We start from the raw sequence: 12,143 nt of genomic DNA, 5'->3' as shown, positions 1-12,143 counted from the left end.
CCACTTATAATACTTTTTTATGATTATGAATTGATATGAAAATAGGCATATTTAATTGTTACAAAATTTTAAGAATAATTCACTGGTGTGAAGTATGTAATTTCAGAAAATCAACCTCCTACCTATATATAATAGTTTTGGAGTAATGAAAGAGTGCAGTTATTGTTTTTCTTTCGCTGCGTTTTGGAAAACATCACAATACATAAAACACTTCTCAGTGGTGAGTAGGCATAGAGTGTGTCCCACAGGAGGTTGGTAATGTCGAAGAGAGGATTTTCCTGAGGGATGGTGGGGTTAGGTAGCATCAATGGGAGGGCCGAGTTGGTTGTGTTGGGGGTGAGTGCTGCGGTAGAGGAATGTTGTCATTACGTGGGGTTTGGGTGTTAAATCCCGTAAGTTGAAGGCTTTATACTTAAAAAAAAAAAAGGCAGCATTCAGCCTGGCATAAAAACCTGTAAGTTCATGCCAGCTTACAATAATGAAAAGGCAAACTCTGGCTTGACTTAATACCCAATAGTGAACACCTGTGTGAAAAAAAATTTACCTCCGGTTTGGTGTGAAAACCAGTAAGTTAACGCCTGCTTACAATAACGTAGCGAAAGAGGGGATTTGGAATAAGGAGTGTGGTGAATGAATGAGAGTTGACCCTTAATGGACGGGAATCCTCATATGAGTACAGTATCTATAACAGGTTTTTGGGTGATGGATGGGAATCCGCATATGAGTATTAATGTTACACGCCATACGATTTGGCTGTATTGATCGGGAAAGAGTTTCCATCTCTTCAATGGCCCATAAATGACTGGTGGAAACTTTAGATTTACCTCAGCTCAGTCAGTGGGTGTCTCAGAGAGATCAGTATTGTTCTCGACTTGATGGGGTTATGTCTTGCTACTCTCTATCCCATGACGTCTTTTATTTATTTGCTCATAAATATACTCGGATTGCTGATGGTTTTAGTTCTTATCTTTTATGATATGATGTCAGTTATAATTGTAATTTTGCGAAGAAATATTAGAAAACCATGTATACCTCCAAAAAAGTTACTGCATCTCCCGATCTCAGTAAATTTACGTAAATATTTTACAACGAATATACTGAGAATTTGTTACTGGTTTTAGTTCTTATCTGTTATGATATTGTGTGAGCTGTAATTATAATTTAACAAAATAAGATAAATTAGTAGAAAAAACATGTACAACTTGATAAAATTTACGAGTGTTTTGTAAAAGAGGCCCCGCACAGGGTTGTAAATAGTCACTCTTAACTTCTTGTGGAAGGTAGGGAATGTTTTTTAGAATTTTTTTCTTACACCATGTACATTTGCATATCTTCCGCTTTCCATCGATGGTTTTTTTTACAACCTGAAAGTTTGCCCAGTCTGGGGGTTTGCATGATATATAAACACACCATCATTAAAGGCTGGGTCTGAGAAGCACAAGGTCAACATCATTCTAGTGTCCATGTCAGGAAAACAGTGTGGTGGCATGGCAGCCTTGGCAGGAGAACCAGACTCTACCACCCCCAGGGAAAACGAAAGTGAGTACAGTATCTGGAAGGCACAGTAGCAGTTATGGGGAATCCTAATATTAGGCCTGTTTGCAACCAATTGCAACAAGAGGGATCCATAGCCTAGAAAGTGTTTGATTTCACTTTTGGGGCAGTCTGGCATTGTATGCATTCTCTCCATGTGCCATAATAATAAAAAGAATTTTGACAAGCTGTTTTTCTTGGGGGTATTAGGAAGACTCTGTTACCATAACTCTGGTGGAACCAAGGATGATATTCAGGTGAGCTGACCTTAGTATTGGAGAGACCAGGAAGGCTGTCCAGTTGTAGGGTTAAGTTCCTTCATTCTGGATACATAGGGCTTTCACACATGGAGGATATTCAGCAGTATTTCAGGGGAACATATTTTTGAGAAAGCAGCCAGTGCCTTGTGGTCTCCAGTTAGCTTGCACAAGTCAGTGGAAATCATTTCCATGCCAGTGTTCCCTACAAGTCGACATCCGTTATTTCCTTGGGCTGAGAAGGGTTTGTCAGTGTCAGCAGTAAGTAGCTACAGAGAGTGAGATATTCTTTTTTGCCTGGTTCTCCGCACAGTTGAAAGTTAGGATAAGTGACTTTGGGGAACGTACAGCTAGACATTTATTAACGATGCTTTTGCACTGGCTCAAGAAAGTAAGGGCTTATGCTAATTCCTTGATGATAAAGATTCCAATGTTACGGAAACTGTTCAAGAGATAAGAGCCCGATCGTCTTCATATACAGTAATACCTTGATCTCACATGATTCGGGTTGTGCAAATTCACAGATGCGCAAACTTTTCATTGGAACCTAATTGACATAGGAGATTTTTTCACAGACACTACATTTGCAAAATCTTTGAGAAACCCTGCAGAAGTGTTGGTTTAATTTTGAACTAATTTATAAGTTTTCATGATTTTATGTGTAAAATCTGTATGAAAAAGTATTATTTTTACTTTTGTAAATGCATAAATATGATACAAAGGTAATTACAGCACATACAGTTAGTGTACTTTTACAAGGTGTGATACCCATTCGCAAAGTTACTGTGCTTTTCAGAGATGATACCCCTGCAGAAATTGGTTAATTTTTGAAGGACATTTATAAGTTTTCGCGCTTTTAAGTGTAAAATTGGTAAGGAAACTTTATATTATTTATATTTTTGTACATAAATATTATACAAAGGCAGTACAGTTACTGTATTATGCCCATTCGCAAAGTCTTTGTAACTAGGACCTCACATGACATGAGATGAGGTTGTTCAGTCACGCTGGTTTGATAAAATGAATTTGTTAACATACTGAGACATATCAGAGACAGCTAAGAGTTATATTAGTGTCGTTCTGAGAAAATTACTTTGGTAACCTCGGAGAAAAATGCTGGTGCAATCTGTATTACATCTCTCGTACTTAGCGCTCGCACATTTTTACAGCTTATTTCTCTGTACATCTTTACCTGTACAGTACATAGTTTTGAATTTATTGAATTTTACCTCTACCCTCTGCGAACATTGCATACTTTTTCTTTATTTTATTGAATTGTGTACCTTCGTTACGACTGATTTATGAAGTTTACCTAGTGACGCAAAGAAAACGTCTTTACTCGGTGAGTGAAAAAGAAAGTGGCATCCCATGAATCCCAAACTGGGGGCCATAATCTGAGGATATGTATGTATAAAACCAAAGGAGTTTAGGGGGTAGGACTGTAGATAGTCACTGTAGTCATGGGTTATGCGTTAAGCAGAATTTGGATATTAATACAGTATTAATGACAGCGGGTTTCAAATGTCAGTTGACATATGCAGTCACACTCATTTCTTTAGGAGGTGTGATAGTTGTGGATTTGGTGGGTTTGTTTTAGGGGAGGTTTTGAGCAGATGGAACAATCATCCTTTTCATTTCACCCCTCTCATTCTCCCATAATGGTATCCAAGATGATGTAGAGATCCTGGGGTATCTTTTTATGCATTACACATAATAAAGTTATATTGTCTTATACAGGTATTTTGAAATAAGCACTTGTGCCAATATACAGGTATTACACACATTGTATAAACTTTGATTTTACTGTGGATCACTTCAGTACTTGGCACATACACATGCAGCTCCCTGTTGTTATGATTCAACTTATATCTGCGATTTCACATATCAGTCTGACCCAGTCCTCCAGTTGGGGGAATTAGAATGTGTCCACCCTGCCAATATTGAGATTTGGGCACTAGTAAGTTATTTTCTTAAATATGAGTTGCATAGAAGTTATATTTTTAATACAACCAATAATTTATACCTAATTTCTCTCTCTGCCCTGCTTTAAGTTATCAAAGACTAATACCAAAGAATGAAACAGGTTGATAACTGAGATTTATTCTATAATTCACAACAGTTGTTCTCTAATCATTGTACCTAATCTGGCATGGAACTAATGCTTTTCTTTTGGAAATTTTTTTTTTTTTCTGAGAACATTTTATAGTCAGCAGGTTGGGCTCAGTAAGTTTTGGGCTTGAATTAAAATTTTGTATTAACAAAGAATATTTATTTTTAGGTGGGCAACCTCAAATGATCAAAGTTATGGGAGGAAAGGGCGGTCAGATGCCCATCCAGCTGACTGGCGTTGGAGCTGGTGCTTCTGGTGGCAGTGTCAAAGCAACTTTTGTTAAGACGTCTGGCGATCAGGTAAGTTGGTTGTCATCGGTTTTGTTTTTCAGGTTCTTCATTTATATGTATTTTTACCAAATTTATTTATTTATTTATTTTTTTTTTAAAGAAAGCTCTGTCTTGTGTTTGAAAGAGTATTGCAGAATTTATTGTGTTTAAATTATCTAGATCTTGTATTTCCAGTGCTTGGATAATTCTAATTAGAAGTAATTTTGATTTGTGACATTCACTTCATCCTGAGTATATGGTGATAATTGTAGCAGATTTTTAGTAGTTTTAGATTTAAATATACTTTGATAACAATGGAAAGAAACATAATGGTGCTAAAACCATATGTTAAGGATAAAAACTGTTGAGGAAAACCTTTTACTACTATGTATTAAATATTTCTTTCATGATCATGAAGAATTGCTATGTGTAATTCTTTTAGTTCTGTTTTTTTCCTGTTAGGTCTGTTTTTTGTTTGAGAATTTTTTGTTATCCATTTCAAATATTTGACCACTTTAAACACACAACCGAAGCGCATTTCTCATTTCACCTTGAACAGAGAGGAAAGGTTTCCTTGTAAAATGTCTCCATAATTAGGGTATGTTGTTCTGTGTTTGCCAGATTGGCTATGGAAAATCTTTCAATCACCTGTACTTCTGTTGAGAAATTCTTGGCTTGCAGAAGTATTTACATGCATTCACTTCAGAATTGTCTGAAGCAACGCTGGTCACACATATATCATGCTCAGTGGTGTATTTGTGTTGAGTGTGTGAACTTGACAGGATTTTTACTTGGACATGAATGTTTTTGAAAAGGGTGTTGTGCCTCTGGAACTACAAGCATTCTAGGGACAGTTGATGGGACACTGTGGCATTGATGAACGACAACACAACCATGGCTTTATGCCAACAAGCAAGGAAGTACAGTCTCCTCCTCCTCCTGAGTAGGTTGGCAATGAAGGTTTTTGTGTGGGCAGTTTGCCACCTAACTGAGCTGTCAGTCAGATGCATCTCAAGCTGTTGGAATGTTTAAGTGATCACCTCCATTGCCAGGGGGAGGTTATACAGATGGAGTGGATCCAATACTTGCACATAGTGGTGATTGACATGTCATGATAATCCCACCTCCGACTCATCCCGCATTTGTCCCTGTTCCTGAAGGAAAAAGTAATGTTGCTTACTCAGTGATTGAGTTCATCCCCCAGCTTACTCAGTGAATGGGTTCATCCCCCACCATTTCATTTGTCTGCTGCTAGTTAACTAGAGTATGTTGTTACCAAGCCTCAACAACAACAATAGATTTTTCCTGAGGTATGCATATTAAAGAACAGGTTTGCATATAAAGGAAATTTGCAAATTAATTTAAGAATTTTGGCACACCTACAGCATCTGGTGGGAATCGGTAGTAGTAACTTAAAGAATTTCCCATGCCATACAAGATTTAACACAATATTTTTGGGGAAACCCATCATCTAACTGGTTCTCTTAGTATATGTTCCAAAGGGTTAGTAGAGGTGGATAGGTAGTTTATTCTGAGTGCTCTTGTTCTGCCTGCAGTGGGCAGGGAAAGATTGGTGGGAGCTTTCTTAAGATGCATGGTAGCTGGGTACCTATCATAAAAAAAAGTATTGGCTCAAGTTGGGAAAGCCAGAAACAGTAAGCGCTGTTTGTTTGTAGTAGGTAATGAATTTTGCTGTGATTCTAAGGGTAGAGACAGATATTCTCTCTCACAATAATTTTCTTTTTATCCCAGGGACAAGCAGTGCTACAAACTGGTAAGCTTCCAGCTGGTCAGATTATTGCCATACCTACCAAACAAGGTCAACACAGCATCCAATCTGTTCGTAAGTTTGGTTACCAGTACATATCCTGTTACTTGTAATTTCTTAAAAATAGACATTGGTTGTATGATCTGTCAATTATGTTAGGACGCTGCACCTGTATTTAAATGTTGCTTTCAGCAAATTAATACCGTGCAAAGTTTTAATCGGTTGTTAAGTAAATTTTGATTGCTTATGCACGCATGCATAAATGTATTTTCTTTTTTTAATATGTTTGTGTTTCTTAAAACTTTCATCTCTGTGTATAATGACATTGGCCTGATTGGCAGATTTTTGCCAAATTTTGCAGTCGTTACTACTACGTTCCATTGAGATGAGTTGATATTTGAACTTCTGATAATTTTATTTATTACAGATAGTCCTTTGCATAAAGAATATTTTAATATGAATGAAAATTCATAATCATTCTTATAAAGCATGTTGTTAAAGTGATACTAGGCTGCCTAAATTGGGTAAATGAAAGGCAAGCATAATTAGAAAGTTTATACAAGAAAACTAAGGTAGGCTTTAACCAACTTTGGCCTCCATAAATAAATTTTTTAAATATAGATCTTATATTTTAAAAAATAAACATGCAAATTACTTGTCTCTATCACAGCACGATCATGATAAATCCACAAGATGAAACACTCATTACCTGAAGCCTAAGCTAGGGAAGTATCACAAAGGACAGGAACAAATAGTACACAGCACTAAGCTGAATGTACTCAAGTCATCACATTCTGTTACGTGGCATCCCCTCCTCTTTGTTTCAATCATTATTTTATCCAAATCAATTAAGAGAATGTCTTTCTATGCCAGATGATTTTTTTTTTTTGACAGCTGCACTTTGTTAAATCAAGGAAATGCCTGCAGTTAAATTGGTCTGTTTTAAGGCATTGTATATATAGTTTTTATGATCAGTATTGGTGAATTAGAATGGTATCTAAAACTAACTTCCATTTTAATTTCATTCCTTCCCAAAAAAAGATGCACTTTGAAAGTAGTACTTGATGAGTATATGAAGCCTAGATTGAAAAATAGCTGGACACTGATACCAGCAGTATAGTACATATATAAAAATTCAATTTGTCAAAAAACAAATTTTTTCGGTACAAATCCCTTACTTTGATTAAGCCTATTTATGCATCTGCACAAATCCTTGATACTAAATTAGTAGATAATGATGACAAAGGTCCATGGTTCCTTCAAGTACCCCAGTGCCAACTGATTCACTTCTTGTAGTTTGAGGAGTTACAGTGGAACAGAGGGGTTAGGAGTATAGATAAAAGTGATGGTTAAGAGTTTTTTTTATATCAGACTCATTACTTTTACATAGCCTTCTTAAGGTCGAGGTAGCTAGGACATTAAAGGGAAAATTGGACTTTCTGGGAGTATTAGGAGTAACTTACTTTGAGGAAATGGGATAAAAAATATAATGGGACCATTGTATAATTATGAAGTAAGTGTCTGGATATTGATAATGATCATTATTGAATAAAAACTGGAAGTAATTTGATTACATGTTCATTTATACAAAAGAGCAAAAGATTCATTGTAAGCTTGCTGAAACTTTTTTTTTTATGTGATTTAATAGTATAACGACAAAACAATTACAAGACTAAACTGGTTGATATTAATCAAATTTTCCTGTCAGAGGTATGCAAGTACTGGAACAAGAACTGAACAATACCACAACATACCTGAATTACCACTCTGTTGGTTGTTCACATCCCAGACTTAAAGACAAACCACACTCTTGAATTAATATCTTTGAGAGTTTTATGTTGGAATTTTTAATTATAATTACTGGATAATTTTCACTGAAAGGCCTATTTTTCTCAGTATTTTCAACTTCTGACAAAAATATGGAAAAGGCAAAAAAGTTAAGTATACCTTAGTTTAACCAGACCACTAAGCTGATTAACAGCTCTCCTAAGGCTGGCCCAAAGGATTAGATTTATTTTACATGGCTAAGAACCAACTGGTTACCTAGGAACGGGACCTACAGCTTATTGTGGGATCCGAACCACATTTTGAAGAGAAATGAATTTCTATCACCAGAAACAAAACAAGTTTAGGAAAGCTTGGAACTATTAATCAACAGGCTCACAAGAAGTGAGATAGTTAGCACTTCTGGATTTCAGAAATGATAGGCACTAACACAGGGTGTGAGAGAGGTTGTCTTTGTCTTCTGCTACTGTCTAGAATTCATACAGAGCATGAGTTTGTTTCCTAAGTTTCAGTGGTATGTGGCTCTTTTTTAGTTACCTTTATCCGTTGATTGCAAGTGACAGAGTGGGGTGTCTTGATTTTAAACCATCATCTGAACATGTTTTTCAAGGTGAGGATAATTTGTCATTAAATTGTGGTTTCTATTCTTTCAGTTTACAGAAAACTACGTAAGAGAAAATGCATAGTAAGGGGGAAATGGTATTTTCTTAGTAATATGCATGGAGAAAAAAATATATATGTATTTATTTTTTTTTGTGATTAGTCGTGTGGTCCATGAATTAAGAAGTATAATTATACTCAATTTTTTTCGTGTGGTTCATGAATTAAGAAGTATAATTATACTCAATTTTTTGTTTGAAAAATATATAAAGCTGTATTTTTGTTACTACTGATGGTATGTATTTTGTATATTTTCACAGTAATTATATTTTTGAAATTTAATTTGCTCTTTTTTTTCTCTCTCTCTCTCTCTTCAAGGAGGCAACCAAGTTGTATTGCCAGTGAATAATGCTCCCATAAAATCACCTTTAAAAATAGTGGAGCAGCAGCAACATACCGTTGTCACTGGTCGATCGTTATCTACCTCACCTGTTGTAATTCGAACACAAACCGGTTCCCTATCAGGCAACCCTGTGGTAGGTACTATGTTGGAGATGGAATTGAAGGAGTGACTTTAAAAGTTTTCCATTGCTACAAATGTACAATAATTTGTCTCATTTGAGTAGTGAGAATGTACACTTACTGTAGTTTGGATTAGCCGTTCAGAATTAATGAGATGAAATAAACATTGAAATTAGTTTTGTTGTAGAAATATTTCTATGTCTCCATTTTGATATTTTAGAGTCTAGTCTTTGGCTATACACCATCTCATAGATTTAATCAACTCACGAGTAAGTGTGTGCTGCATGTAGGTTATCTTATCACTCAATATCTGTGTGGGTGCTGAATTGAACGTTAAATGTATGACTAATGTACCATATTTTTATGTGGAATGCTTAGGTGTTTCTTGTTGTGCAGTTGAAATATAAGAACTTTTTCAGGTAAATCTAGAATTATTTTTAGTACAGAAGTAATCTTTTCTGCGGTTTTCCTTGGAAGAAAATTAAATTCTAAAACGTTTGTTGCATGTTATACTGATATGGCATTGCGTTTTCTCCAGGCACCTCATTTTTAAACTTAACCTGTACGATATTGTAAAATTACTCGTTTCAGTGCCAAATCATAAGGAGAATTGGTTTGGTGTCATTCCTCTTGAAACCAAGCTTAATAGTCATAATTTTTAGATATATACTGCATTAGGAGTATACGATCCCCACATCCTTCCTTCCCAAGTGTCAAGACTGATCTGTGTATCTTTTAAGCATGTTTCCTCCATATGCTTTATACTTGTACAGTATATTGAAGGCCATAATTGTAAGCAACTCCCTTCCTTTTAATACTTGGATTTTTCAGTTTTCAGTTTTTAACCATTTGGTTGTCTTATTTATGGATCCCAACTTGTCACATAATGGAAAGTGGGGGAAAGTGAGAATTTGGACATTTTTTTCTATAGCTGCATATAGCATTGGACAATTTGAATTCATATTCAATAAAAATTAGGAATGTTTTAAGGTTGGAGGATTTCTCAGCCTCATTTCCACTAGCTGGACTGCACAATTCCTATTTGGTCAGTACTATAACATTTTAGAGTTAATTGATTAACTTTTACAGAAAAATTGGAATCAGAATGGACTGATAGTAATTTTTTCCCTCCTGAGCTGGGGTAACTTAAGAATACAGACTTGAGAGATCTATATCTCAAAACGAATTATGCAATGAAAACTTATTCCAGTTTTAATAGAAGTCCATGTGCAGTATGCTGGTGCAATTCCATAGGGGGCAGAGCCAATGGTACACCACATGATTTACTGTAGGTTTTATGAAAGGGCTTTTGCTGTGTCCTTTCGGCTCCTAGCTGCACCCACTTTTTAGCCACTAACTTGACCACCATTTCACTTCCTTAAGTCTTGCTGTCCAACCACTCCAATTCCCTCTTTTCACTGTTTAAAGCACTGAATGGCTGAAGTTGCCCCAGTGCTTGGCTATTTGTCAAGTTTTCAGAAATAAAGCCAGATATATGATTTATAAAATAAGTAATTTTGCCAATATCCAGACATCCAGAATTTGTCAGTTGATTTCTGCTTTTGAGGGATGATGGTGTGATGTAAATTTGAAAATTCATATTTCAGAACTAATGATTTTTCATATTTTTAATTAGGTTTATTTGAATTGAAGTAAAGATTTGAAGCTTTTAAGGTTGTGTTGAAAAACTTGAAATGAGATGAAAAATGAAAATGTAGAACAGGATTTTTTGTTTATGGTTATGAAATTCTTGGTGTAAATTTTGCTGCTGTATCCCCTAAATTATTTTCATTCCTGAACTGGCCTCTTCTGAATTGTGATTTCATCAAAGGAAGATTTTAAATTCCATGATTGTTATATGTAAAGTTAGTATCACTTGAGGACCAGAAGGAGTTACTGCCTACAGAAGTCTACTTCGACAGCACTAAAACGGCCTTTGAAGTATGCTTTTTGCCTCGACTTCTTTGCTTTGTAGTTTTGACTCTACTTTTCCTCTGTATCTTTCCATCTAATCATGTAAAAGTCAGTATTTTGCTCCTGTTTTCACCTCATGTTTGTGAAACAAACTCTCTGGGTCATCCTTTCATGGTATAGTTGTATGTCTTATGGGGATTAGGGTTCAGTCCATTTTATTTTGCAAAGAATCTAATAATTAATACTAGTTCTTAAGAATTGTAAACTTTTTACTATATGACTTCCTGTTAGACATGAAAATGATCAGTGGAATGCAGGATATAATTTGAAAGCATTGCCTTTTATTTGAAGACCAATTTGAGATAAATGACCTATAGTATTGCTTTGCAAGTACAGAAAGTGTTAGTGAAAGGAAAGGCAACTCTGAAATGAATCTGATAGCCTATGTTCTCTTTTGTGCATGGCTGGATGTCAGTGTAGAAACTTGTAGATTGTTCATATTTCAGAAAATTTTCAAATCCCATTCTGATATAATTTGCAGGATTTTAACTGATTTTGAGTACTGTATATGTAATATAGATTCTCAGAGGATTAAATTTAAGGCTCTCATTTGCAGAAGGCATGAAATATGTAAGTGGAATTTTTGGATTCTTTCTGTACTTATGATTAGTATGTTTCGATAATATTTGTGATGAGAACCTGTAGGGGGATTTCAGGGGCGGAACTTGTGGCTTACACGGAAGCATTGTTATTGTCCCTGTCTTTTGTAAATATGCATGAGGTGATTTTGTGTGGAAAAAGGTGTTATTGAAAACAGTTTTGTATGAAAAAAGGTGTTATTGAAAATAGTTGTTCCTTACAATGGTTTTTAGAATGGTGATAGCTCATTTGTTTGCTATATATTATTAATAATTATTCCATAATTTCTTTTGTGATGAGGTACAGCAGCATCAACAGCAGTCACAGCAACACCATCATCAACAACAGCAGCAACAACAGCAGCAGCAACAGCAGCAGCAGCAACAACAACCACAACAGCAGCACCATCATCATCATCATCATCATAGTGCAACACCACCTAAAAGCCTCATAACAACTCCCATTTTAGATCACAGCGGAGCTCGGAAGAGACACGAATTTGATTTTGAGTATGGCGTTGAAAGGTATATATTTTAATTGCAGTTAGTATTTTGGCAAATGGCAAAGCGCTCTCTCTCTCTCTCTCTCTCTCTCTCTCTCTCTCTCTCTCTCTCTCTCTCTCTCTCTCTCTCTCTCTCATTTGTATTTTTTAATGTTTGAAAACATTTTAAAAATTTGTTTTTGATTAATTTTGAAAAAATTTGTGTATGTGCAAATTATGTATAATTTTTATGCATTTGTACATG

At 35.5% G+C, this 12,143-nt stretch overlaps 1 protein-coding gene across 3 annotated transcripts in view; it reads left to right on the top strand.

Annotated features, from left to right (window-relative positions):
- Nucleotides 1–12,143, top strand: part of Dp (transcription factor Dp) — a 29,587-nt gene that overhangs the window by 4,724 nt on the left and 12,720 nt on the right. The window contains exons 2-5 of one of the 3 annotated variants that reach the window (XM_067093546.1): nucleotides 4,069–4,199; nucleotides 5,922–6,012; nucleotides 8,701–8,858; nucleotides 11,704–11,921. In XM_067093546.1, the coding sequence (XP_066949647.1) occupies nucleotides 4,069–4,199; nucleotides 5,922–6,012; nucleotides 8,701–8,858; nucleotides 11,704–11,921 (598 nt within the window). Of the gene's footprint in view, nucleotides 1–4,068; nucleotides 4,200–5,921; nucleotides 6,013–8,700; nucleotides 8,859–11,697; nucleotides 11,922–12,143 lie in introns of all 3 variants that reach the window. The other 2 variants (XM_067093545.1, XM_067093547.1) reach the window with 2 other exon arrangements.

The sequence above is a fragment of the Macrobrachium rosenbergii genome, chromosome 50 (assembly GCF_040412425.1).
Source record: "Macrobrachium rosenbergii isolate ZJJX-2024 chromosome 50, ASM4041242v1, whole genome shotgun sequence".
Lineage (NCBI taxonomy): Eukaryota > Metazoa > Arthropoda > Malacostraca > Decapoda > Palaemonidae > Macrobrachium > Macrobrachium rosenbergii.
The sequence above is the reverse complement of the archived record's forward strand: the minus strand, read 5'-3'. Positions and strand labels throughout refer to the sequence as shown.